General features: G+C 48.6%; 7 protein-coding genes across 13 annotated transcripts; 2 read left to right on the top strand and 5 right to left on the bottom strand.

Annotated features, from left to right (window-relative positions):
• Window positions 1–43: 43 nt before the first annotated feature.
• FOIG_08020 (uncharacterized protein) lies at window positions 44–5,018 on the top strand. Of its 6 annotated transcripts, none has more exons than XM_031207838.1 (9): window positions 44–348; window positions 406–457; window positions 945–1,187; window positions 1,242–2,989; window positions 3,052–3,362; window positions 3,418–3,581; window positions 3,640–3,689; window positions 3,770–4,166; window positions 4,230–5,018. In XM_031207838.1, the coding sequence occupies exons 1-9, from the start codon at window positions 252–254 to the stop codon at window positions 5,002–5,004; spliced, it is 3,837 nt and encodes a 1,278-aa protein (XP_031061972.1). In that variant the 5' UTR covers window positions 44–251; the 3' UTR covers window positions 5,005–5,018. The 6 variants fall into 6 exon arrangements, with proteins under 6 accessions (XP_031061972.1, XP_031061971.1, XP_031061975.1 ...); XM_031207837.1 differs by having other exon boundaries at window positions 765–1,187; XM_031207841.1 differs by having other exon boundaries at window positions 3,770–5,018.
• Window positions 5,019–6,029: 1,011 nt separating this feature from the next.
• FOIG_08019 (uncharacterized protein) lies at window positions 6,030–6,915 on the top strand (the record flags this gene model as incomplete). The annotated part of the gene is made up of 3 exons (XM_031207835.1): window positions 6,030–6,148; window positions 6,178–6,874; window positions 6,898–6,915. The coding sequence occupies 3 exons, from the start codon at window positions 6,030–6,032 to the stop codon at window positions 6,913–6,915; spliced, it is 834 nt and encodes a 277-aa protein (XP_031061969.1).
• Window positions 6,916–7,103: 188 nt separating this feature from the next.
• FOIG_08018 (uncharacterized protein) lies at window positions 7,104–10,865 on the bottom strand. The gene is made up of 4 exons (XM_031207834.1): window positions 9,093–10,865; window positions 8,867–9,043; window positions 8,298–8,813; window positions 7,104–8,250 (listed from the first exon to the last, which is right to left on the bottom strand). The coding sequence occupies exons 1-4, from the start codon at window positions 9,899–9,901 to the stop codon at window positions 7,440–7,442; spliced, it is 2,313 nt and encodes a 770-aa protein (XP_031061968.1). The 5' UTR covers window positions 9,902–10,865; the 3' UTR covers window positions 7,104–7,439.
• Window positions 10,866–11,647: 782 nt separating this feature from the next.
• Window positions 11,648–15,104, bottom strand: FOIG_08017 (uncharacterized protein). The gene is made up of 3 exons (XM_031207833.1): window positions 14,130–15,104; window positions 12,597–14,059; window positions 11,648–12,545 (listed from the first exon to the last, which is right to left on the bottom strand). The coding sequence occupies exons 1-3, from the start codon at window positions 14,493–14,495 to the stop codon at window positions 12,281–12,283; spliced, it is 2,094 nt and encodes a 697-aa protein (XP_031061967.1). The 5' UTR covers window positions 14,496–15,104; the 3' UTR covers window positions 11,648–12,280.
• Window positions 15,105–16,941: 1,837 nt separating this feature from the next.
• Window positions 16,942–17,100, bottom strand: FOIG_08016 (uncharacterized protein; the record flags this gene model as incomplete). The annotated part of the gene is made up of 1 exon (XM_031207832.1): window positions 16,942–17,100. The coding sequence occupies one exon, from the start codon at window positions 17,098–17,100 to the stop codon at window positions 16,942–16,944; it is 159 nt and encodes a 52-aa protein (XP_031061966.1).
• Window positions 17,101–17,633: 533 nt separating this feature from the next.
• On the bottom strand, window positions 17,634–19,077 carry FOIG_08015 (uncharacterized protein; the record flags this gene model as incomplete). The annotated part of the gene is made up of 3 exons (XM_031207831.1): window positions 17,634–17,972; window positions 18,025–18,487; window positions 18,548–19,077. The coding sequence occupies 3 exons, from the start codon at window positions 19,075–19,077 to the stop codon at window positions 17,634–17,636; spliced, it is 1,332 nt and encodes a 443-aa protein (XP_031061965.1).
• Window positions 19,078–19,497: 420 nt separating this feature from the next.
• FOIG_08014 (phosphatidylethanolamine N-methyltransferase) lies at window positions 19,498–23,536 on the bottom strand. Of its 2 annotated transcripts, XM_031207829.1 has the most exons (3): window positions 22,768–23,536; window positions 20,041–22,697; window positions 19,498–19,991 (listed from the first exon to the last, which is right to left on the bottom strand). In XM_031207829.1, the coding sequence occupies exons 1-3, from the start codon at window positions 22,949–22,951 to the stop codon at window positions 19,917–19,919; spliced, it is 2,916 nt and encodes a 971-aa protein (XP_031061963.1). In that variant the 5' UTR covers window positions 22,952–23,536; the 3' UTR covers window positions 19,498–19,916. The 2 variants fall into 2 exon arrangements, with proteins under 2 accessions (XP_031061963.1, XP_031061964.1); XM_031207830.1 differs by having other exon boundaries at window positions 20,041–23,536.
• Window positions 23,537–25,757: the final 2,221 nt, after the last annotated feature.

The raw sequence follows: 25,757 nt of genomic DNA, 5'->3' as shown, positions 1-25,757 counted from the left end.
TCTAGAGAGAGTGCCAACCGGACTACATAAAGCAATCCCCCTTCCAAGGTATCCCGACCAAGGAGTAATCGACAAGCACGCACCTCGAGTTATCTCATCTACACACTTCTAGCCATAGGGGCTCTTCACCTTACAACAGCCAAGTCTGCCAAGATGCCATTTCATGATAGCGAGTTTGGCTTGCTGTACATGAACCGGGACCGGTTTGACTTCAATCTTCATTTTGAACAGCTCTTTTTCTCTATTCTTCCATGCACCTTGTTCATCGTATGCTCACTATGGCGCGCTATCACTCAGTCACGCAAGCCCTCCGTGGTTTATGCACCTATCTTCCAGCTCACCAAATTGGTATGTGGTCGTCAAGGTATATGTCCATCAATTTTGACCTCTAACTCTGGTACTCAGGGAGCTATCATAACATATGTTGGCCTTCAGATCGCACTGCTGATTCAAGTCGGCATGGGCTCTTTCCATGTCACTCGAATCTTCATCGCATCTTCTGTTGTCGATCTCGTAGCCGCTTTGGCTATGGTGATGATCAGTTATACTGACCATAACCGGAGTCCGCGTCCCTCTATCCTCTTGAACACTTATCTGTTCCTGACTCTGTTGTTTGACATTGCTCAGTCCCGTACGCTGTTCCTGCTCTCTGACAGTACACCGGAGATTACCTACAGTGCCGTTTTTACAACATCTTTAGCCGTCAAGATCGTCATTCTGTTCCTGGAAACTAAGTCTAAGAACAAATGGATAACATGGGACAGAGATGAGCATAGCCCCGAAGAAACCAGTAGTATCTTCTCACTCGGCGTTCTGTCATGGCTAAACAGTATTTTCTTGCAGGGTTATAGATCTACACTATCCATGGATGATCTTTACCCTCTGGATGTTGCGCTGCATAGTAAGCAGCTACATGATAGGTTCTTGGCCAACATGGACTACAGCAAACTCAAAGGAGATAGCTACGGTCTCGTCAAAGTCCTCGTCAAGACACTTCTTGTCCCTCTCCTTCTGCCAATCCCTTTGAGACTCGCTCTACTAGGCTTCACCTTCTGTCAACCATTCTTCATTGAAAAGCTATTAGATCATCTTTCGCGGCCTGAAATCGAAGCCAATGTGGGGTATGGTTTTATAGGTGCTGCAATACTGATCTACCTTGGTATGGCTGTCTCGGCAGCTCTTTGCTGGTACGTCAGATTATAGTTAGAAAGCCTTTAAATCAAACCTGACATGTATAATAGGTATCTTCATCACCGCATGCGGGCCATGACTAGATCAATATTGGTGACAGAAATATTTTCCCGAGCCACACAAGCCCGCATCGGAGCAGACGACCATAACGCTGCCCTAACTCTGATGAGTACCGATATTGAAAGAATCAGACTCGGCCTTAGAATGCTGCATAATGTTTGGGCAGGCGTGATACAGGCTGCCCTAGCTGCTTGGATGTTGTATATCAGGTTGGGACTGGTCTTCCTGGTACCCATAGGAGTAGTTGTGGTATGCTTCACTCTCTTGGGAGTTCTGGTAAACTTCACAGGAGATTCTCAAAGAGCGTGGATGACAGGTGTGCAAAAGCGCGTCGGTTTGACGGCTACAGTCATTGCTGGAATGAAGAACCTCAAGCTTTCCGGTCTGGCTTCCACTGTGAGCTCCTTCGTTCAGAAGTTACGAGTAGAGGAGCTTGCTGCTGGTGCTCGGTTTCGCAAGATCTTCATCCTAGCTGCTATGCTTGGCTTCACACCCATGCTGATCAGTCCTCCACTAACCCTTGCGTTTACTCAGGCTTCACTTGATACCTCAAAGGTCTTCACAAGTCTGGCATTTTTGATGCTCCTTACCAATCCCCTCTCTCAAATCTTTACCTCCATACCCGAACTCGTCTCTGGAATCGCCTGCATTGGACGAATCCAGGCCTTTTTAGAGTGCGAAACCCGTCATGACTTCCGCCAAGTCCTGTCTGATCGTAAGAAGAATCTCAATTTCACTGAAATCGAAGCAGACACGGGTAGCTCAGAAATCGAAACGGCACCCGACTCTACCATGATTAGCATAAAGAATGGCAATTTTGGCTGGAAAGAAAATGCCTTTGTTCTTCAAGATATCAATGCAAATATTGAAAAATCTTCTTTCACCATGGTAGTTGGGCCTGTAGGTTCAGGGAAGTCGACCTTCTGCAAGACCCTTCTGGGTGAGATCCCCATGAGTCGAGGGAGTGTAGTTTTGAGTATGCGATGCCCTCGTATCGGTTTCTGCGACCAGACTGCTTTTATGTGGAATGGGACTATTCGCGATAACATTCTTGGCCTTTCAATGTACGATGAAAAGAGATACAACTCAGTCATCCAGGCTACAGCATTGTCAGTGGACTTTGCCAAACTCACCCAAGGAGACCAAACCAATGTCGGATCGGATGGCATTACCCTGTCAGGAGGTCAGAAACAGCGGGTTTCCTTAGCGCGTGCCTTGTATCTAGAGTCCGACTTGGTGATACTGGACGATGTGTTCAGCGGTCTCGATGCAGATACAGAGCTGCACGTTTTCCAACGAGTATTTGGACCTGGAGGCTTACTTCAACAGAGACGCACGACCGTTGTATTGTGTACTCATAGCGTTCGCTTTCTCCCGTTCTCTGACCACGTCATCGCTCTTGGGGACAACACTATCAAGGAGCAAGGCAGCTTCAAGGAACTTGCTGAGCAAGGAGGTTACGTCCAGAGTCTCGGCATACGTGATTCAGCTGGCGGTGACGGGAGCGAAGCTGTGTCCGAAACAGCAGCCTCAAAAGAACGGACTGAAGCACAAAAGGACGCACAAGGCTCACCAGACGGGTCCCCGGGAGCCGAAGTCAACCTCGATGACCCGAACCGTGCAACGGGCGACAAGGCGGTTTATAAGTACTATTTTCTGAGTATGGGTCTCTTGGTGCCCTTCTGCTGTTTCTTCTTGGCTGCGCTCTGGGGTTTCTTTACCAATTTCCCCACCATTTGTAAGTGAATAATGCTTCAATCTTGTCACTATCCTTCACATGACTAATGGGCTTATTTACAGGGCTTAAATTTTGGACTGATGATATATCATCCGAGACCCGAAGTCATTCTCATGCCTACTATGTCTGCATATACGCGTTGTTGCAGGTCTCCGCTTTGATCTCTTTGTTGCTCCTCGGCATCACTCTTTTTATTGTGTCGATCAAGAGAGCTGGTGCTAATCTCCATCATGATACACTCACAACGTTAATCCAGGCCCCATTGTCCTTTTTCACACACGCCGACACCGGTGTTATTGCCAATCTTTTCTCACAAGATCTCAATTTGATTGATACTGAACTTCCAGATGCTTTGTTGAATACCTTGTTCTGTGTAAGTTATGAAATGAGCAAAGCCTAGTATTACTACTACTAACATCAAGGAATAGGTTTTCCAAGCCCTCGGACAAGCTGCAGTTATGCCAACCTCATCGGCATACTTGGCTATTAGTTATCCGTTCCTTGCTGTTTTACTCTACTCGGTGCAAAGGTTTTATCTTAGGACTTCTAGGCAACTAAGGCTCCTGGATCTTGAGGCTAAAAGCCCCTTGTAGTAAGTTATACGGCAGAACCTATCTTCATTGAGAATTTACTGACCTGCAAACTCTCAGCACCCATTTCATGGATACCGTGAGGGGAATCACGACTCTGCGGGCTTTCGGTAAGTGACTGGCTCATCCAGCAAGTTAACGAGCTTTCACCCTGGTAATTTATGGATATAATTATACTGATGATATGAAGGCTACATCTCCGATGAAGTTTCTAAGAATGCTAGGCTACTCAATAGAAGCCAACAGCCCGCCTACCTTCTTGCCATGGTGCAAGAGTGGCTCAATCTCGTTTTGGACATGATAGTCATGATACTGGCAGCAGTATTAACAACACTTGCAGTTAGACTCCACTCAAATTCGGGTTTCACAGGTGCTTCTTTGGTTACTCTTATGAGTTTCGGAGAAAGTCTATCTGGTATCGTTATTTATTACACACGTCTCGAAACATCCATAGGTGCCATTTCCAGGCTCAAGACTTTCAACGCCACAGTCAAGCCTGAGGGCAAAGAGGGAGAGGACATGGTACCCCCTGAGAATTGGCCACAACATGGCAGCGTGGAACTGAACAACGTTTCAGCGAGCTATCAGTAAGCTGCGATACTTTCTTTCAAGTGCGAACCAGAGGACAATTGCTGATAAAATACTTAAAGAATGGGGAGCGAAAGCGAAGGTGAACCTAATTTGGCTCTTGATAACCTTTGTCTGAGCATCAAGCCAGGAGAAAAGGTGGCCATCTGCGGCCGGACAGGCAGCGGAAAATCAAGCCTTGTATCTTTGCTGCTGAAACTCCTCGACCCTCTACAAGACACCCCCAATGAAGGTCTTCTGATTGATGGTCTCCCACTGAATAGCCTGGACAGAGATGCCCTTCGTCAACGAGTCATTGCGGTGCCTCAGGAGGCCGTTTTCTTGCCTGATGGCGCAACTTTTAAAGAGAATCTGGACCCTTCAGGCCTCTCAACCCTGGATGAATGCAAAGCCGTTCTTATAGATATCGGGTTATGGGACTTTGTTCAGGGTCGTGGCGGGATTGATGCTGGCATGACGTCTTCGACTCTTAGCGGAGGTCAACGACAACTCATGTCGATTGGACGTTCTTTGCTACGGCGCCGGGCTCGAACACCGCAGACACCAGGCCCTGGGAATATGACAGAAAAGATCAAGGACCAAGGTGGCTTATTACTGCTCGACGAAGTTAATTCCAGCGTCGATCAGGACATGGAACTCATCATCAAGCGGATCATCGAGACAGAGTTTGACGCATACACGGTGATTGCCGTAAGTCACCGCTTGGATATGATTATGGATTTTGATACAGTCGTGGTTCTTGATACTGGTAAGCTTGTTGAGGTTGGAAATCCTCGGGCATTGGCTAGCACAGAAGGAAGCAGGTTTGCTAGTCTGGTAAGGGCTGGGGGGAAGTAGGTGTTCATTGTTGATGGTCTGTCTACTTGTCAATGTCTGGGCAGGTGTAGATGCATTCCTGGCTTTCTACCTGTACTCATACCTAATATTTACCCTGGCCCTTTCGCTTCTCAAGTTCCTGTTCTAGCACATCTATTCCCGACCATTGCTTGAACAGCCAGTCCCATGTGCCAAGTGGGAAAATAGAAGCTAGTTTACCAGTACCAACTTGGCCTCCTCTATAAACGAGATGTGGTGGATTGACAGAAGTCAAGTCCTGAACTACTCTTTTTGCCCACTCTCCCGTGTCCCCCCTATCGCTTACTGAAGGTCCTCCCATTCAATGGGCCCTCAATGGCTTCCCTCGCCACGGCATAGATTGAGTCCTCGGGAAGTACAGCATTGTTTGAGTTTTGAAAGAATGTCGACTTCACTCGACCTGTAACGATACTGATGACTCGAATAGCAAAGGGGGCGAGTTCCATGCGAAGGCTCTCCGTCAGACTAGCTGCTGCTGCTTTGGAAGCAGAGTCTGCAATGGTACTTGGTCATTGTGTTGACCTCCTGTGATTTACAGGATGAGTGAGTGTATCGACTTGGGTCTAGCTAGGTAGTCGAGGCCCTCTCGGCAAAGCTTGATATCCAGTCTGGTATAGACTTGAGAGATCAGGTTTCTCTTTTTGTTATTTTGGCTATTCTACGCCCAGATAACTTCTTACCTTGATTGGTTACATATGTGAGCCATAGAACCTCACAGTTGTATCTTTTTAAGCAGGATAAAATACCAATGAGTAAATTACTAACTGCCAAGACCTAATCTAACCAAACTGGACTAATATTCGCTCGACTCAAAGGTATCAAGACTGGCGAGTTAGCTGCATGGAGTTAACCTTTCGTGTAGCAGAAGGCAAGGAGCTTTTATTGCCGCTCTGCGATATCTCAATCATCTCTGATGCCCAGTATCCAATCGCCGCCACAAGAGCATCTATTTCCTCGCGAGAATTGTGGGCATGAAAAACAAGCCGAATACGACTGGCATCATCCAAATGTCCATGGTTCTTCGAGACCGCATGTTTGAAGACATGACATTCCAAGAGTGGGAGATGACAACTCGACCAAAGGTTCAGGGTACCTGGAACCTACACAACGCGTCTCTGGCTGCCAAGTGCCCACTCGATTTCTTCCTGCTCTTAGTTCTTTATCTGGAATACTGGATCAAGTCGGGCAAGCCAACTACGCTAGCGCAAACACTTTCCTCGATGCTTTCGCTCGATACCGAGCGGGAATGGGACTCCCTTGCACATCCCTTGATCTCGGAGCTATGGAGGGCATTGGGTATCTTGACGAGAACCAGGACTTGCTCCGAAAGATGAAGGGCACCGGATGGCGTCCTGTAGACGAGAGTGAATTAGTCGAAGCACTGAACGTTGCTTTGATGCCTCCGTCCTCCCCTCAAGAGTACGGAGATGCATTCCTCCTCGGTGTTGCTCCCACCGTTCCCCTGGGAAGCGCAGAGAGTAGCACGCGTCTAAGCAAAGACGTGAGAATGGCGGCATATCACAACATTGGTCGTGGCCAAAGTGATGCACTCCTAGCAAACGATGGCCTCCGTGCTTTCCTCTCTTCGGTCAAGAAAGATCCCAGCATTCTCAACTCTCACGAGTCTGTCAACACACTTGCCTTGGAGATTGGCAAGAAGTTGGCCAGCCTGCTCCTCACTGGCGACGTGGATCTGGACACCAGTACGAACACCGCTGATATGGGACTTGACTCCTTGGTTGCCATTGAGTTACGTGGCTGGTGGAAACTCACATTTGGTTTCGAGATTAGCACACTCGAGATGCTTAGCATGGGAACGTTGAGCCCTTGCATCGTTTCAATGGTGCATTGTGTAAGCTCTCAACTGTAATACAGCACGGCAAGATGGAATGACAGGGTGTCGCGTCTTTATCTCCAAGTTTAGGATGTTTAGGATATAACTTGGGTTATATCAGTATACCAAAGTTTTTGAACTAAGAATGAAATTGCGGTTGGAGACGGGCAACTATCTTGTCGTGTCTATTGTGAACCGTGTGGTCTGGATGTTGGTGCAGGTTATCTGGCCCACATGTACCTTTCAGCCATAATAGAGGTATTTTGGGAGAAGAATGCATAATTTATGAAGAAATATCAAGGGCTAGATGACATCAAGCATTATCCATCTTATCGTTGTCCGACCCGATGCTCACACTCACGCTTATGCTTATGCTCCTACCATCATCACCATACCATCCATGCCATGACATGTCATGCGTCTAGAGAGTTCTGTTGGCCTTTGCGTAACAATCCATGCGACAAGACTCCCCACCAAAATTAAACCCTAGACCAAAAAAAGAAAGACTATCGTACAAAAAAAGACAATCTATCAATCTTGCTCGAGATAAAAATTGTATATGAAATTCGTTATCGTTGAAGTTTCATGCAGTCACGGCAGCTGCAGCGGCTATCTCTCCCTCGGGATCACCGGGCTCAACAAACGTCCGCCAGACGTCGATCCGGTTCAGTCCCGGGGTCCGTGGACCGAGACCGGCGAGCTCGGAAGACTTTCGATTCTCGCTGCGTCGCGTACCCTTTCGACTGCGCGAGCTGTGGCTGTAGTACGAATCGTCGTCGTCGTAAGTGTTTGGATCACGCTCCACGATGAGAGGCGCTACACCACCGCGGTATCCTTCCTCTATGACGGGAGGTGGCATCCCCATTGGTGGTGGTCGCATGCCTGGAGAGTCTGGAGCGTAACGGTCTTCGGCATGGCGTCTGTCCATGCGGCCGGCGTAGTATCCTCCACTTCTGGGGGTGCCTCTTTCGAAGTCTGCTCGGCTTGGTGATGGAGGAGCACCACCGACGACTCTGCGACCTACACGGCGAGGACTATCGCCTGAGTAAGGATCGCTAGACCTGGGTACTTCTGGAGCACCTCCAATATCGTATTCGTAGTCTTTGCCATGATAATGAGACCTGCGAACCAACTCATCGTCACGCTCCTCCTGTTGTTGACGCATGATAGCTTCTTCATCATAGATCGGGGGTCGTGCAGGTTTAGCTTTTCGTGGTCGTCTAGCAACACGAGATTCTTCTTCTTCAGTGCTATCTTCACGAAAGACCTGAATCTCGCCTCGATGTGTAACCTCTTGCTCGTGATCGGATTCGGGAGCATCAGGGTCGAACCATGGACATTCGCATCTCTTGGGCTTCTCTCCACACACGACGCAAAACTCGGCACCACATCGACTGTATATGTTAGAAGAATCCGTATCTAAGTACGAAGGAACACTCACCATAAGGCATGATTATCACCCTCTCGGAGCTGAGCTGAAGCACCGCATCTATAGCATCTCTTCTGCCCTTCAGCTCTGACATACTCAAGAAACATCGCCGTCTCTTCGTCCCTAGGACACTTGCTCGCAAAGTGCCACCTGCCATTACAGGCGACACAAACCTTAGTGTTGCACCGATCACAACGAGCAGCTTTGCGTCCCGTCTCGCGATCGCGGTAAATATCAGCTGGTCGAATCCATTCACCGCATCGTCGAGAGGGACAATAGAGCCTGTTCCTGAGGGAGTACTCGACAAACTTCTTGTTCCATATTCTTTTGAACGTAGAATCAAAAAGCTTGTCAACATGCTCCAGACCAATGTGGGCATCGGTGCAGCATGTTGGCGGCATATGTTCAGCTTCCGTCATTGATTGCTTGAACCGCCTCTTCAGACAGCTGTGGCACATGCGATGGCCGCAATCAAGTTTGGGGCATTTGGATACGGGGACTTCATCTAAACAGCCCTTGCAGTCACGACTGTAGTATGATTGTTAGCAATTGATTGCCACAACGTGATTGACGCCACTCACATCAGACGTGGCCGGTCTGGGGATGAATTTCTGGATGAATCAAAGCCGCTGCGGGCTATACTTGGGGGACGTCGCGAAGACTCCCTAGAGACTTCAACGGTTTCGATTGTAGCTATAGGTAGTCTCCGGGGACGGCCCTCACGGACTAATTCACGAGACTCAACCACCTTGGCAGTTCTGATTCTTAATTAGTATTGGAGATAAGAGGCAATTATAACTAGCTTACCTTCTAGAAGCTACAGGCGGCCGAGAAGCACCGAGGACACTGTTAAATCTTGTGGGAAGACTGTATCTAGGTGTATCGCTGATCTCTCGTCTCAGAGCAGGTCTGCGGTCCGGTGAGCCTCTTTCAGAAGAAGCCTGTCGATATCTTATTTCTCTTTCGTCGGAGGTCGATGGCGATGGTATTCTATTCCGCCTCCGTGGTGTTCTCTTTTCATCTGGTGAGCTGAGATAATCGTCTGGGCTGGGTGATCGACGGTGTCGACGATGATGGCGTCTATGTTTGTCCTCTGGTTCTTCCACCACAACCTCTATCTGGTTTTGATCATCGCTCTCCTCCTCGCTCTCACTTTCACTCTCGCTTTCACTATCTGTCGGCGGTGTCGACTCGGGCGTCGGTTCTCTCCGTCTTCGGACCACCTGCCGGGGCCTCGCGGGCTCCGGGTGTCTACCCCGTGGTTTCATAGCCGGCCAGCGTTCATCATCCTCATCGTCTTCGCCTGCTTCATATACCGAGAACTGAGGGCGTTTCTTGTAGACATCTGTTGAGGCACGCATCAAGTGTGCTGGCGGCATGGGCATTGTAGGCGGGTATGCATCGAGACTCATACTCCTGGAATATCCCCTGGGTGTCCTTCCGTTGGGCCTTTGTAGTTCGTCGATTCGTGTCCGATGGGGCATTGGGTACTGGTTATAGGGCACGACGTCACTGGGGCCGTACCAATCGTGAGATTCAGGGCGGAGGGGCCTGCGACGCACGAGTGGAAGTCGGGCCTCTCCATCAGCGACGTCTCGATCGTATCCTAGCCTCATTTTTGCTGAGTGGGATGGACTCCTGCAGGACCCAGAGGGGGGACACGGCACAGCACAGCAACAGCACAGCTCAGCGCGCGCTGGACAGTGAGAGTTGGTGTCCTAGGCCGGACTAGTTTATATGTCGGAATGCAACGGGCAAGGGCCAAAGTAGTCGTGATGACGAGCGGTCGAGCCACTCAACGAAGTCCACGCTGCGTGAGCAATTGCACCCCCCAAAGATGATTGGAGTCTGGGGGCTGATCATGCATGGCAACCGCAGCTTGCAGCGTCACGTCGAGGTCGAGTCGAGTCGGAAGTTGGGGCGAGAGGTAGAGAATGGAAAAGGATTGGATGTGTGTGGTTCTCCTTCTGGTGCCTTACAAGTTGGGCCGCGAGACGACGTTGTCTCTTGGATGGGCCTCAACGAACTAGTACAGGAACCAAGGAAAAAGTAAAAAGAGTAGAGAGGATGAACGGAATATCAAAAAGTCGGAGAGGAAAAGAGGAGAGTAACACAGACAATCTCCATATGCAGACCTTGAGAAACGTTCCTCAGCGTCTGCACTCTCCTCAAGGTAGCTTGCTATGCTTCCACAGGATAACGCGGCAGACCAAGTTTGGGCGTGGTTTAATGGCCAGTTACCTCACATCACCTAACGCATCAGGCATCTAGAAACGAATCAAAGTGCCCCTCCCCCGCGTGGGTGGGTTTTGAAATGGCCAGGGGGGTTGGGTTTGGTTGGGTTATTGTAGACCAGGCCCTGTCCCTTTGCTCTTAGACCCCGTAACGACTGATGTTGAGTTCATAGAGTAGAGCCTGCGTTATAAAGTCATATGTGCTTGCACAGCATAACACCGTACGAGCTGGAATCATACGAGTTTTGACGGGCAAGAATAGTCTTGTCCAACGATCACGTCGTGGGTGGCTGGTATCCAAAGCAAGAAAATATGAGACTGTGGATGATCAGTTTCTGTCGGTGTGATGTCACGTGGCTGAGCTAACTGAGACATTACATTACACGAGTAGAGCACATGAACCCCAGATATTCATTGTCCACTGAGCTTTTGTTCAAGAAATGCAAGTGCTGTATCCGTACATCTTATGCAAGAAATATCTATCATTGCCTGTTTTTGATACTCACCGGAGAAATAACATCACTGTGGCAAGATCTGACCTTCATCCCCAGACAGCCCAAGACAGAACATCATGATTAAGCAATAAGCTAGCAACAACTCACTGGCCCCCACTAACATCATCAATTAACTCAATCCTAAAACCTCACCCGAAACTCTATGACTTTAAAACCATCTTCCGTTTCCGCATGGGGTTCACACAATACGCTTCCGGCCTTCATCATACCGGCGATTTCTTCATGTGGGTCATCGAACTCGGCCCGGTCCGGGCAGCCATAACGGGCCTCCTCGGAACGGAGCGGCGATTACGGGATATGACGGCGTTCCTGCCGATCTCCCAATGGCCTTTGTTCTCTTGTGATTTTGACTTCCTTAGCAATCTGCAGGGTCTTTTACAACCCCTTGTAGTTAGCATCGTTATCCTTGCGAGCATGTGTCTACTACGTAGGAGTCTTATGTTAGGTCCCCGGTGTCACCATCTCATTCATGCACTTCTACGCAAGTAAGATGTCTATTACATCATGTCTGTCATATGCGTAGACACAATTCACTGCATTCTACTTCTCCGTTCTGCATGAAGGGTCCGGCGAGCATTGGACTCCATCACTGCATCACTGCATCACTGCAAAACGTCATTGATACTGAGGTGTGAGAACAACCCTTCGTAGACAAATCAATGTCTTAGGTTGACTGCCATAATATTTCTTGCTTATCTTCATGTTCTTAATATTGTACAATTAAACAAATGGGTATAGATGCTATCATAAGAGACGTCATCATGTTCTTTGATGGTTAATCAGAGCTGAGAAATCTGTACGCCAATTCCCCCAGGGAACCTCCAGCTAGCACTGGCAACTAGCTTATGCATGATCTACATTACATCAATCAGAGATCCTGATAGTAAGATCGTTAAAGTACCCTTGAAAGCCAGTGTATTGGGAAAACCCGGCCACGCGGCCCGCAGAACCGTGCTGGGCTCAACATCCAACCAATAAAGTCATATTCCCTGACACTGCACCCCAGGATATCACCCCAGAATTATCTTCTCGGGGCGATAATTCAGCCCACCAAGTTTCTTGGGGTAGCAATTGCACCCATGGGGCGTATCTTAGTCGTATGGGAGTAAGGGGCGGCGCTACTATTGAATAACGCCGCAGTCTGAAGTAGAAGTAAAAGCATAAAGTACGTCAGAGCTGATGACGAAGTAGCTTTGTGGTTTCGTTTTGAGTGCCATCTATCAATCTGACACAGATCGACCGGCACCTACGGAGTGCCGAGGAACGCGCGTCTTCTCACCTCTGCCTCCTTGAGGATTTCCGAGGACAGACTCAAGCTAGGGGCCAGGGTTGCATATCGTTCAACCTCTATCACAACATCATTGATCATTTGGTCCAGCGCCTCACGGTGAGGCACCAAGGTTAGCAGAATGCTGAGCAGTGACGGCGACATGCTGGCACCCATGATGAGCAGCGTTTGGGAGACTATCGACAGAGCACCTTGCCAGATGTATGGCATATGACCGGCATGACTGAATCCATGTTAGCTATGAACTAGGCTCATCCTGGAAATGGAAACTCACTGTTCATGGATATGTTCCAGTTGTCGAATGGAAGCCTCCAAGCACTTGTGGCAGTTCTCCCGCACAGCAGGATCCAATACTGCTTGCTCATTGTCTAGCACTGCTAGAATGTATGGCCGATATATAATGGTGCGACAGGCAAAGAATCGAAGTCGAAGGACAGTTTGAACCGGATCTTGCAGCGCATTTCGAGTGAAAGGAAATTGCAGTGGTAGTGGTAAACTTTCATACCATTGGCTCAATTGGTAGTCAAGCTCTGCCACCACCGGATCTAGGCTTGTTGTTGATGCAATCGAGTCCTTAGAATAGATGAGTTGGCTCACTCTATTCAACAGCCGACGTAGAGCAATTTCCGCAAGGAAGTACCAAAGCTCATCTCGACCGACTTGCTCCGATTCATCACCTTCAAATCCACAGGGCAAGCCAACGTTTTCCTCGAATTGGACAACCCCTGAATGAGGCAGGTCGAGTTCCGCGAGAAGATCACTCTCAAAGAGTAGTGCATTCCAGTAGATTCGCTCCACGAGCTCTCGCTGGTGGCTTGGGATACGGCTTGGGGCCATAAGTAGCAGCTGTAGCTTCGTGCTTGTCGTGCAAAGCAGATTCCATGCCTCCATAGGGCGGACCAGGTAAAAGTGATAAGCAGCAGCAAGGAGATGACATTGTGCCGCCACTACACTGTTGGCAGTCATCAATCCTGGAAGCAGCGACCATGCTGCTGTAAAGTATTGCAGTCCGGGGGGATCTTCATGCGGCAAGATTCTCGAAATGCTGCCATGCAAGCTTGCCTGACCCAGGGCAAGAACAAGAAGTACGATGCAACTCTCCGGCCCCTCTCTGAAACCGTTGGACAAGGCTGTGCGGTATTGACTCCTCCAGGTATATGGGTTGACGCAAGCATACCAAATATTAACTCTCTCAAAATAAGCCTCGATGTAAGCCTGGGTATTTGACAAGTCCACACAAGGAGTTTTGGTCAGAGTGTGGAGTGGTTCTCGTGCCATTTCCAGTTGTAGTAGAATCTGAGGATCGCATGGTCGCGAGACTAAATCTCGGATCAAAGGCCATTGTAGTAAATGCATAGTGGCATTAGTGTGGACTTTAGGCATGGTAGAGATATTGGTTCCGGTCGGTTGGGCGGACCAAGTCCCAAACCCACCATTGGGGATAGAGCCAAAAGAGGCAGCATTGGCCGACAGCATCATGTTGTCTCCATCAAGCCCCGTGCCATTGCTCATCCCAGGCGAATTGTCAGTTAGGTTTAGTCCATTTGCTGTTGTGTTCACCATATTCATCTGAAGGAGATTTTCAATGCGGTTGAGACGCTCCAAGATCAGCTTGTCACCAGCATCAAGCTTAATGCCTGGCTCTCGGTAGATGCATTCAGCACCAAGCTCTGTACAGAGCTTGCACTTTGGCTTTGTGCCATCGCAACGGGATTTCCTTGAGCGGCAAACCTCACACTAGTGGGAGTCAGTATACAAAAGCGGAAATGGAATGAATTAACGAAATAAAAATGGTGTAGTGACGCACAGCAATAGTGGCCCTGCGGCGGGGGTAATCGACACCCGTTTCGGTATTCCTCCTTTTGAGTGGGTTCGAGCCTTCATCGCTTGAGACCTTTTGCGCGCCATTGGACATGCTGTCAGGTCTGTTGTCAGATGACTGCGAAAGATGTCGAGATTTTTGAGATGCGCTTAGTATGCCCTCCCGACTGAAACTGGGCGTCCGCTGGTTTTTGTAGCTGACAGGGGACTTGAGCGAGGCGTCAGCCGACATTGCTGTAAGTGAAGATATCGGAAGTTCGAGAGAAAAGCTGTCGCGTGCAGGTACCGTGAATGGTCGCGCTGCGTTGAGAGAGATTGAATGGAGGGATTCGCCTGTCGATGATGCGGACATGATGATAGATTGGCGTCAAAAATGAAACGGTATCGAGGAACGGCCTCGAGAATAAGTTCTAGTTGAGTTGGTATAGCGGCGTGGACAAAGCAATGATGCGCACGACTCGAAATGTCCTTTCAGCAAAACAGCATTATGTAGCAAGGCCGATGGTCGGGAATGGTGAGATGAGCATCAGACGATGCGACGAAAGCTCACGTTTCAAAGCTGTGTTGAACTTGAGCTGGTGAAGAGCGACTGGTTTCCTTGAGAAACGATTCGCGGTTTGGGCGTTCCAACAGACAATTGAAGAACGTCAGTCTCACAATAAGAACACCGAAATGTTCTCGAGACACTGAACGTTGAAAGAGGCGTCCTTTCCTGCAGCCGAAATGGAGGAGTAAATGGTTATGTATGGGGGAAGAGCCAGGACAAGGGTCTCCGAGCCCCCGTTGTTCTGTAGCTGCACTTGGACTTAACCCCGGACCCTGGGTCGGCGGGCGGTGGAACTCGGAAGAGGGTGGTGGAGAAACGGGCGGGAGAGACTAGGTAAGAAAGGTAGAGAGTCAACCTGGGGGACTTCTGGAGAGATGGGTCATTTATTGGCCCAACAGAGTCGGCCGAAGAGAGTATCCAACAAAGGATAGACCCAGTCAACATGTATGTACTTGGTTCCGCGGTCGAGGTACCTGAGAAGTTGATTTTAAGTATGGCATGATATGTCGAGCAAAATCCGAAATGACTGTCTCGGGGGGCAGTTTTGCTTAAAGTGGTGGTGGCGTACGTTTTGTTTCTTGGTACGAAGGCGATTCGCTTCCAAATCTGGGGTCTCAGGGCGTCAGCAACAGAGAGTCTGGAGAAGTCCATAGTAGCTACTCTGCTCTGTGGTGGCACTGTGAGAACAGAACTGCCCGTCACGTTGTCCTGGCCTTCCTGAAGCGTTCGCAAGCATCAACTCCATGTTGTTCCCCAGAGGATTGGGTGGCTCAAGCCAGTTGTTCTCGTTTAAACCGCCATGACAGGGATAAGGTTGAGATGGAGGTGGGCGGCTCTTGAGGGGGATTGGTGGGAATCCTTGCAGCAAGACCGTTTGCGTGTGGAGAAGCGATTTCTGGAGGATGAGGTTCAATTTCTTGCCTGAGATTGGAGTTGTTGACACAATTTTTGTTGTCCAAAGTTGGTAAGTGTTCCATGATGGAGATGTAGGTTAAATGTGTTGTTGCTTCGTATGTGGATTTCAGGTACATACTGTGCGTGAAGCTTTGGGGAAAGAGCGGAAATGTCGTCCCATGTTGTGCTTGCCGTACTGCCCTTGCAGCAATATCAAGAGTAATAAGGAAGGAACACATGGGAGAAGCTAATAAGCATCCCAGTTCTTTCACTTCATTGCTTGAAATGCACCTGGAACTAAAACACAACAATATCATGCTTTATCCTTGAGTTTAACGATGTGATTACATTGCAGTCTTCTCTTTACCGTTGCTATTTGACATAATACGATCCTCTTATTGCCGAGTATGCCATCTTATAGATACGTCTCCTCCAAATGGTGGCATAATGAGCCCCGAATGATGCATCTCTCTACCACGATATGACAGACAACCGTACCGTCACCGTCGAGGTAATGAATGGTTCTAGACCCCAGCGGGGTTAGAATCGCCACGAGAGGAGAAAGACCTTCAATAGCAAGTGATTGACTGTCTCGGATGGCACCCGGACCTCTCGCTCATGACCATGGGTCTGCAAATCTTTCAACCCCAAACGGACTTGATGCTTACTTGGAATTCCACTTCCTCACTTGGCGATTTTGATATAGAATAATATGTCAAATACCGATCTCCGGCTCATCCGATATATTATGGCGCACACACCTTTGTTTCCAATAAACGTGGCTTTGAAATCGAAATCTGGTCTCAGCTTTCCTAATGCTTACACTGACTTACTTATTTACATTAGACCATTGCCTTGCCCAGACGCACTGTCGCTCGACCTCACCCATCATGACAAGCGCTCATGCGCCCGATCCATGTAACGGCCCGAATAGGAGTGCTCTTCCGTTGGAGCCTCGCAGCCCAGTCCAATCCAAATCTCAGCCCGTGACCAACCTGGGGTTCGGTTTTAGCCTGCTCCGGTCTGGAGTGCCTGTCTCGAGACGCCTGTCAACCTGCGGGGAAGCTTAAAAGGTGTGGCACGTTTTGTCCGCTTACGGAAAACTGCTGGCAAGGTTGTTTGATGGATCTTCCGGCTAATTAACACTCGCGTTAATCTACCATGTCCAGAGACTCCAGACGAAGGCACGGCACGGACAGAAACCCATCGGTTCGGGTCACGGCTTGAATATATCCAGACTCTCGGGTGGACGATGTCTTCACGTTAGAAGACACGTTTCCTGTCAGAACTCAAATAGATGATACTGATAATTCTATACGTACATCAGGCCTGCCCAGTAAGCTTTATAGCGAGCTGCTCAACCATTTAGAAGATCGAGTTGCCAAGAACCCGTGCCGCTACCCACATTGACAACACCTTCAGGGTCTTCAACACCCTGGCCATCACCTTGAGCCTTGCTACCAGGCTGCGACCTGATCTCCAAATCCACAGTCCCCTCGATTCCCTTTTCGGGCATCCGGGAGATTCAATGCCCGATACTACTCCGGCAAGGATTGCACCCGCGCGAGAGCAACAGTCTTGTAGTCGAGGTCTGATGGACTGACAGTCTCTCATGTTCTCCGAGGTCGCTGCATGAAAGACACAACAACCTACACGCTAATGTAGTGTGCTTCACATCATCCCCTGCGTCACAACAACACGATCGAACAGTTGTGGCAACCCAACACCAATCAAGTGAATAATGGGCATCCATAAAGTGTCCATGATTCTGCAACCCACAGCTTCTTCGGATCTGGCAGCCGTCAACCCGAAACTACAAATCAAGGCATTCAAGACTGGTATTGTCTGCATATGAGCAAGTCCTGCGAATTCAAGACGATACCCATAAGTTTCAGGTATTTGGGACGGATGGTCATACGTCATGAAGCTCTCGTTCTCAGTAACGTCAGTTGCACGGACGAGAGACACCAAGAGACGGATGCACATTATGACGCCGGACGGAAACAAAGAAGCTGTGAGGCATCTTTCTTCAAAGGGCGAAGCTCATGGTCACTCGTAGAAGATCACGGCTGTAACTTCGCCTTCTAGCTCTGCATAGGCGATGAAATCACCCATGATTCCAGTTTTGGCATCCCTCTCAATGATGACGACACGGCTATCACTTTGAAGAGCCACTGCAACCAACGTTCCCGCCTTGTTGATGGAGAAGTGACGAGGAAATCTGCCTCCACATGGAATGTCTTGTTGGAGAGTGAGATGCCCGGTTTCTGAGTCGATTTTGAAACTGACTAAAGGATCAGATGGTATAGTGCCGTTACTGGTGTCAAAGTCTGGAACTTGGAGAGTGCTTTCATTACGAGACGAGATGATCAGGAATTCTCTATCCGGCTTTGTCCAAAAGTTAGAATGAACGCTGCTCAAAGGTTGTGAACAGACTTACAGATACCACAATCTCAGCAGCTGCAGCGCCTTGCGGCACGTCTTTGCCTTCTCCATGGATACCACTGTTCCACATTTCCTTGAACCTGATAAACTCGCCACCATACACGACTTCATAGCCGATAATGGTATTGGCCAGCTCGGTGACAAGGTACATGAATGTCTTGGTCTCCTTGACTACAAAGGCAATATGTCGAGGCCCGCTACCTGGGGCAACGACCAATGGATCAAGCTTGGACAGACCCAGATCTCCGAAACCAACGCCGTATATGTGAATCAGATCTGCTCCCAGATCAGGTACCAGAACAAATCGTTTGCTCGGATCAACGACTGCAGCATGGGGATGGGATGCCTCCTGTCTTGAAGGGTCCGGACCAGGCTCGGAAATGCTGAACTGTTGGACATTGAGTGATGTGAGATTTGCCGGATCTTGAATGTCCCATGTTGTAAATGCCGAACCTCCACTTGAAAAGCGTCAGCCGTTTATTTGATGCTGAAACTTAAGGTTTGAGGGGGATACATACTAATGGGCTACTGCCAGCCCGTAATCCCACTCGCCGTACATGACCGCACTGACAGGACCAAGGACTGTAGAAGTCTTCGCTAGAGGCGTCAAAGTACCGTTCTCATGCGTTGCGAAGGATGCCAACGACCCATGCTTCCCATCTTTTAGTCCTTCGTCAGTGCAATACAGCACTCCGTTATACCAGTCGAGTGTAAGCCATGAAGGGCTTCCAGCACACCCATCTGTTGTGGACAATGTTTCAAGTTTCACAGGCGTATCCCGATACTCAGCAACCGACAGATTCAATGTTGTGACAAGTCCACTGTAGGACGCAACATACAACAACACGTCCGGCTCGTGGTGAGTGCTTAATTCAAGAATGTCATGGTTGTGACTCCAGTGCGCGCCTCTGCGATAGTAAGTCTGATATACGCAATGGAGTAAAAACACAGTAATAGGCGCGGCGAGAAGGAGTGTTGAGACGAGAAGTGTTGCGCTATTATCCCGAAAGGGGTTCTTTGAGGGTTTCTGACGACCGAAGAACTTCATTGTCTCCAGTCGACGGACAGTGTTATGGTAAAGTTGAAGATTATGACGAAGTTGGAGCTGACGCAGCTTCACCGCACTAGCCGCAAGCTATCAACCAGGGGTGAGAGCATGGGTGAAGCAACAATGCCGATCAAAGAAGAGATTCAGGCAAAAGATAGCAATTCTGCAAGAGAACAAAATGGAGGTGAAGATGCAGAAGTGAGATTGATCCTAAGGCTCTAAAGGAATACACTACCGTCGCCGTGCAGATCGGGGTGACACTGTGATGACTTCGTATTGCATGCAAGTATCACCAGATGGATCTAGTGTTGCCGCTAAAAGCTTGGATTTAGAGTTCAGCTTCCAACGTCCATCCGCGGGAAGCGAATTGTTTCAGAAACAGTTTCAGTTGGCTGCATGTTCGGTAATACTTTGATGTATTGGATGATTGTTTTTATGAATCATATTATGCTTAGGGGAGGTAATAGACTAAAATTTAGGGCCTCGATCCTAAAGGATGAAATTACTTAGGCAAATTATCGTAAGCTTAGGGGGCTTTTTGATGAATATATTTTGGTATCCGTTGTCATGGTCTGAAGTTTTGCTCCCCTTGGCATGCTTGGACGAAGGATACGTGCCTGCACTGGCCTTTTCATGGGGTCAGGAATAGCAATTTCATGAACCCATCACCATCAAGGCATTATCGGGATGCTCTACAAGTTACAATATCCATTTGTTTATTTTTAGTACCCTCTTGCTTCATTTTTGGTATCTCAAAAGCACCCCAACCAACACCTCACCACATACCATCTCCACGAAAACATCTGTCACTAACATCTCCAAACATTTTCTTTTCTCAACTAGGCCTTTTCTGACGGGAAGTCCTGGATTGCAGGCGTCGTAGTTCCTCTTGATAATGACATGCTGTATGGAGCCTAATGAACTGTTAGCTTTGAGCAACCTCGTAGTTGATGTTGTACATACCAAAACTTCCTTAGCGTTACATATTCTCCAAGCAAGTTTACGAACGCTTCCATCCGCGGCTACGACGGGTGGTGCAAACTCAATGCCAAACATTTCTCGAATGGCGTAGACAATCCTCTTGGCATATTTTGTATCGCGCTCGACATGGCCGCCGAAAGGCTCCTCAGGCTGGTTGGGTGCAATATCTGGATCACGGTCCAGGCAGTTTTGGACAACTGGAAGAAGTGCGGCCTCGACCGCTTGCTCGTACAAGCCCTTGGCACCAAGATCGACATCCTCTTCATCAAACTTGCTGATTCGAATCTCGAAAGGTTCTGAAATCGCCATGGCATGATGGTGTCCGTTGTGATGGTATCTGAATTCGAAGACACCTTGCGTCCACCACAACTTGTCACCTTCAAACACAACTTCGCCTTCGACCAGATCGGTTTCTGTGATCTCAGTTGAGGTCACGGGGTGTTCTTCGACCACAATGCTAACATCGGCAGTCAAGGCATCATAAGAGCCAGCGTTAGTAGGTGCCCATCGTCCCAAAGAAGATACCTCAGTCGTTTCCCTCGAACGGTTATCGGTAACCATGTAAAGACCAATCCAATCTTTCTTACTGTGGTTAGCAGGTGCTCTCCACTTGACCCGGAGAGGCGCTCCATATTCAAAAGCCATGGTCTTAACAGGCTTAGGGAACCGGCCCGTCAAGCTCTCCTTTCCAGTGTACTTCTCGACGATAGGTGCATTGTTAACAAGAGTACCCTGTACGGAAAGAGAGTAGAACTTGGGATCACGGCCTTCTAGATCAGGAGCAATTCTGGTAATGGTGAGTCGTGCGGGAGCCATGTTGAAAAGAGCCGAAGTATCTCGCACAATGGTCTTAACACCTGCTGCGAATTTAGGCCGAGCGGTATCGATAAAGTCCTCAACGAATTGGCTGGTGTCATCTAACACCTTGTCGACACTCTCTTGCCATCCCTTGACGGGAGGAGGCAATGATTTCTTGATGAACTTGGTAAGACCTGCTTCTTGACGTAGACTGCGACCATAGATCTTTTGCATGTGGGGTCGCTCAATGTACGAGATGTAGTAGACAGTCAAGATCTGGGTGAACAGGGCCATAAGGAAAATAGATCGACTCCACGTAATGAGTGCAGCACCCCACACAGCAGCCGTTCCGAAGAACCGATCAGGGTTGTTCAGGAACCGGTAAATAGACTTGTAAGTCAATTTAGCCTGTTGATCAAAGAAGAAATCGCCGCAGAACCAGCCAAACTCGCCCAGAGAATCATAGACACTGAATGCGGTCCACAACTGAAGGGCAACGAGACTAGCGCCAAGAACATGCTTGAGCAGGACCAGGCCATAGGCCCAGTCTTCAGGAGGCGAGTACATCTTCCAGCAAGCGGCAACAAATGCGGTGTTACACATGATCATGCTGATGTGGTGGAGGCCCTTCCATTGGCGCCAAGCTTCACCGGCACTCTCGCCAAATTTAAGGAAATGGCGCGTCCACATCTTGTTCTTAGACTGTTGGTCGAGAATAAGACCTAGGCCAAGATGATACCAAACACGCCAGGCTAGAGCGTGAAACACGAAAGCCGCCTGCCATACGGCAGTTGAAGGTGTCACAAGAGTGAGGACGGCTACATAGAACGGCATAAGAATGACGGCGAAGTCAGGGACGCGGAACAAGTCAAGATTGCTTAAACCAACGAGATTGTGGACAGGAGCGGGCTCGTCCTTTTGGGCGGGCGTAAGCGTCTGCTGGTCGAATGCACCTTCAAGCGATTTCATATCAGTGGGTATGGCATCACTTTGACCCCCGGAGACGGTTCGCTTGCGAGGAGGAGGAGGGTTGTAGGTTTTCTCAATATGAGGATTCTCGACAATCACGAGGAAGGCGAATTGGGCCAAGTGAGCGAGGATCGAGATGAAGAGAACCTCATAGCTAGCAGCCATCATGGAAATACCATAGTAACCTGCATATCCGATCGAGTACATGGGGTGAGGAGCCATTTCGAAGACACCGTCAAAGGTCAAGTCTTGATCGATGAGATAGAAGAAGTCTCCCCAATACCAGGCAAAGTCTTTCACAACACGGTGGGCGTCGAGTTTCACCCAGAGATTGAAGCCGATTAGGGCGACGCCAACGGCCCAGCGGGAGAAACCAATCAAAGGATTCTCTCCTTCAGGAGTGTGGCCACAGACGATGGCGAACAGGCAGTACGACACAAAATCACACATGAGGATCAAATCAACAACCCTTCGGAAGACCAACCAAGTGTTGTACTCAATGGGGGCCTTCTCGAATTCATAGTCCTCCGGGATCTTTGTCTCGAGCTCGTTCTTTAGTAGCTTGTAGAGCCATGGTCGCGGGTTTTTGCCTGTTGAAGGATTCTCGAAGAGCTTCCAGCGCCGAGCCCAAGTGACAAGACGCCGGTGATTTGACTGAATCTGGAGGAGTACACCAATGCCGATGTTGTAACAAGCTCGCCAGAACAGGAAGACAGCAGCGAAAACAATACGTTTTGAGCTAGATGGGAGGAAATAAGCAGCCAGTATGTGAAGACCCAAAATTGTCAAGACAATTGCATCAGAAAGGTTCTTGGGTTGTCGAGGATCCAAAAGCTGAGAAACCATATCATGGGTTGTGGGTACGATAAAGACTACATGTGACAGTCAGCCAAAGACGCCCCGACGCAACACACCACCACAGCCTTAATGGAATGTACATACCTGTGCCGTCTGGGGTTCGACCATACGTCTTACTAGACGTATCAGATGGGACAGGCACATCAGATGACTGGCGACTATGCCCTTGTTCTGCTTGAGGCTTGTCCTGCTGGGCAGGAGGATCAACCCCAGATTGCCGTTGCCGAAGCCCAGGGCCGGTGGCAGGCAGATCGGCGGCAGTACTCATGACTGGCGACGATTCAGCAGAGAGAGCGTGGTACGATGGCGACAAGTGGTATCCAAGAAAGACGGCGACGAACTGGCAAGTTGAATGCCAAAAGGAGAATAAGAACGAAGGTTGAAATTGAAAGAAAGATGAGAGAGACCGGAATGGAAGAAGTTAACAGTCGGCTGTTGGGAGGGTTGCGGCGGGAGTTTGAAACGACGTCAGGGCTCCGCTGGCTTAGACGTTAGGGACGGGGTCACCTGGTTCAGAGCTATCAATCGCTGGACCGGCTGTTTAAGCCCTGGTTTAAAGCTAGTTCCTGGTCTAGCTCTGGGTCTGGGTCTGGAGCTGCGGCTCCATAAGTCAAAGAGAGGAGCGATTTAGCAGGGGATTGAGTGTCGATTTCCAGTGAGTGTTGGAGAATGAGAGCAGCATGCATGAAGCTACTGATTGGTGCGAGGTCTGAAAGCGGCGTATGAGAAGATGCTGTTTGAGCCCGTTTGATGGAACAGTAATTCATTGTGCAAGTGGAAGAAATGATGACGAGAAAAGAGAGAATGACGAATTCGACGAGAAGTTGTTGGGAAGTGTCCAGTTCGTGAAACCAGGCCAGCTTCACCTTCCGTCCCGTTCAAACGAACATGTGCAATTAACAGGGCCAGTCACGGTCTTGCCTCTCTACAGTGCATTGAGGCTTGAATGGGGGCGTCCATTTTGCATTTGCGCCGCGACAAGAGCGCTAAACCCACTGTGATTACCGGGCTACTTCCATCAAGTGTGCGCGGGGCTACGGTAGCATGGCCGAAAGTGACGGTACGGCGGGGACTCTGAGCTTCCATCATCTTCCCCCACTCGTTGAGTCGCGTGCTTTATTTCTTTGGTTATAGTATCTTGAGAACCACAGCAACAAAGAATGGTATTACTGAAATCAGCAATTGTCTATAACTTTATTGCTAGAACGAACCAATCAATGATTTCTGTCTACTCCAAGCGGTTTTGTAAAACCTAGGGTAAAGACTCTTTCCACCGATTCTACCCGTTTGCCATGCCGCTCCCTCATGGACTCTAACCGGTGTCCGGCTCCGTGATGGAGGACGCCTCCCGATAGGTACCACGGCGAGAAACCCCACAACGGGGTGGGGGCATCGGAAGCGAGTTGCTCTACCTCTTCTGAGCTCTCACTCTGAAAGTGGACGATCTGATGCGTGGCTTTTCTCCGTAGAACCCTCATTTCTTTCACTCGGATAGTCAATAAACCCTGGTCTTTAATTAGTCTAAGCGTGGGGTACAATCACATGCAAATCTGGCTGAAGTAAAAAACGACAAATCATCCCAGACAATTTCTCCCAACAAAATGGAAAATTAGAACTGTTTCTAGGGTCTTACTATTACAGCTATTGCAAGGGGTTAAAGCGGTAGTTTATTTAGGTGCTTTTTCATGGACAAAAACACCTAAGCAAAGGGAGACTCAAGAAGCATGGCGAGACAAGGATACAAGAACAGGGAACAAACACAACACGATGAGCATGTTTCCTCGCAGAAAGCTGTCAGAGAAGTGACGGCTTCTCCTCAAGCCAGAGTATGCCCAAGTGATGCGAACGGCGGAGTTGAACTGTAAGCTCTTATATGATAAAGTTCAGAGCAAAAAACTATTATCTCGGACCTGGACTTTTCTCAGTTGAACCATTTTCTTAGTGCAGGGGCTCTTTCTAGGACCGTCCCCGAAGGCAAAGTGATTTGGTTATTCTTGTTATATAAACGCTCCCTCTACTCGGTTTCGGCTTACACAGGAGAGACGCTGAGGAGATGGCTCTCCAACACTCACGTTAAAACACCCTCGTTACGGACTCGATGCGTAATAAATAGGTGCCTGTCCATCGGAACTTTACAAATGAATTGAGATGTTCTTCATGTTTTCTAGACTGATCACAAGACCTTCATTCTGAATCAGGAATATCTGTGAAACAAGCATGGAATATCCGCCCTAGTCACGAAATATTCAGGGTCTCGAACTACACGACCCTTGCTCTACAAGCTAGTCAAATCTGTTGAGATGAAAAAAGACCAATCGTCACTATGTTCGTGGCCTTTTCTAATTCCTATAAGGGAAACCCGAAAGAGCCCCGTTGGCATGTAAATGCACGAGTTATATCCCGCATTGTCTGACCCTTGCTTGTTTGCGACTGAGCTAACCTCGTGTCTTAGAAGCCTCGGGTTGACAACCGGTTAATATGGGATGAGGATATTTATTTATCTTTAGTTTTCTATTTGATTCCATGATAGAATACACAGCCTAATCCTCTATTGAACAATCTTTCTTCATCCTGAAAATCACGGGCTCAGAATGGTTGGTCATTCCACCAGTCTAAGGCTTCTCCTTCATCTCTCAGCGGAGGAGAGGAATTTTACCCAGATTTTGAGCATTATCCAGCGGTATTACTAAGATAGAATATGTAAAGAAGCCATAGACTATCTGGAAACACTGTTCTTTTGACATTGACCAATGTTTTGTCTGTTCATGGTCTACTGTCACTAAATAACCTCACAATAGAGCTGCCAGATCGAGAGGCAAGTATGTTAAGAAGTCTAAACTACTGAATGTATGAATCGATATCCACATATTCTGAGATTATGGTAGGCTTTCATTTGTCAAGACCTTGCATTGATGCTTACCAGAGAGACGAAGAATGACCAATAGTACTCTTTCTACCATAAGATATCACCATAGGACCCCCTTTCTTAGCAGTATTTAACATCAAATTTTCTATCGCAAATCCTATATCTTGTTGTCCTGAGTTTGACGAATACTTGTATACTTAGCGAGCGG

This window comes from Fusarium odoratissimum, assembly GCF_000260195.1.
Source record: "Fusarium odoratissimum NRRL 54006 unplaced genomic scaffold supercont1.12, whole genome shotgun sequence".
Lineage (NCBI taxonomy): Eukaryota > Fungi > Ascomycota > Sordariomycetes > Hypocreales > Nectriaceae > Fusarium > Fusarium odoratissimum.
Note: the sequence above shows the minus strand (reverse complement) of the source record. Positions and strands in the feature narration are given on the sequence as shown.

Coding starts and splice junctions, on each gene's coding strand:
- FOIG_08014 (XM_031207829.1), bottom strand. CDS start 22,951: ATGAGTACTGCCGCCGATCTGCCTGCCACCGGCCCTGGGCTTCGGCAA. Junction 22,698..22,767: donor TCGAACCCCAGACGGCACAG/GTATGTACATTC, acceptor TGTCACATGTAG/TCTTTATCGTACCCACAACC. Junction 19,992..20,040: donor GTAACGCTAAGGAAGTTTTG/GTATGTACAACA, acceptor ACAGTTCATTAG/GCTCCATACAGCATGTCATT.
- FOIG_08017 (XM_031207833.1), bottom strand. CDS start 14,495: ATGTCCGCATCATCGACAGGCGAATCCCTCCATTCAATCTCTCTCAAC. Junction 14,060..14,129: donor GCCGCAGGGCCACTATTGCT/GTGCGTCACTAC, acceptor GACTCCCACTAG/TGTGAGGTTTGCCGCTCAAG. Junction 12,546..12,596: donor CTGGAACATATCCATGAACA/GTGAGTTTCCAT, acceptor ACATGGATTCAG/TCATGCCGGTCATATGCCAT.
- FOIG_08020 (XM_031207836.1), top strand. CDS start 154: ATGCCATTTCATGATAGCGAGTTTGGCTTGCTGTACATGAACCGGGAC. Junction 1,188..1,241: donor GTCTCGGCAGCTCTTTGCTG/GTACGTCAGATT, acceptor CATGTATAATAG/GTATCTTCATCACCGCATGC. Junction 3,363..3,417: donor TGTTGAATACCTTGTTCTGT/GTAAGTTATGAA, acceptor ATCAAGGAATAG/GTTTTCCAAGCCCTCGGACA.
- FOIG_08018 (XM_031207834.1), bottom strand. CDS start 9,901: ATGAGGCTAGGATACGATCGAGACGTCGCTGATGGAGAGGCCCGACTT. Junction 8,814..8,866: donor CCAGACCGGCCACGTCTGAT/GTGAGTGGCGTC, acceptor ATCATACTACAG/TCGTGACTGCAAGGGCTGTT. Junction 8,251..8,297: donor GGTGATAATCATGCCTTATG/GTGAGTGTTCCT, acceptor TAACATATACAG/TCGATGTGGTGCCGAGTTTT.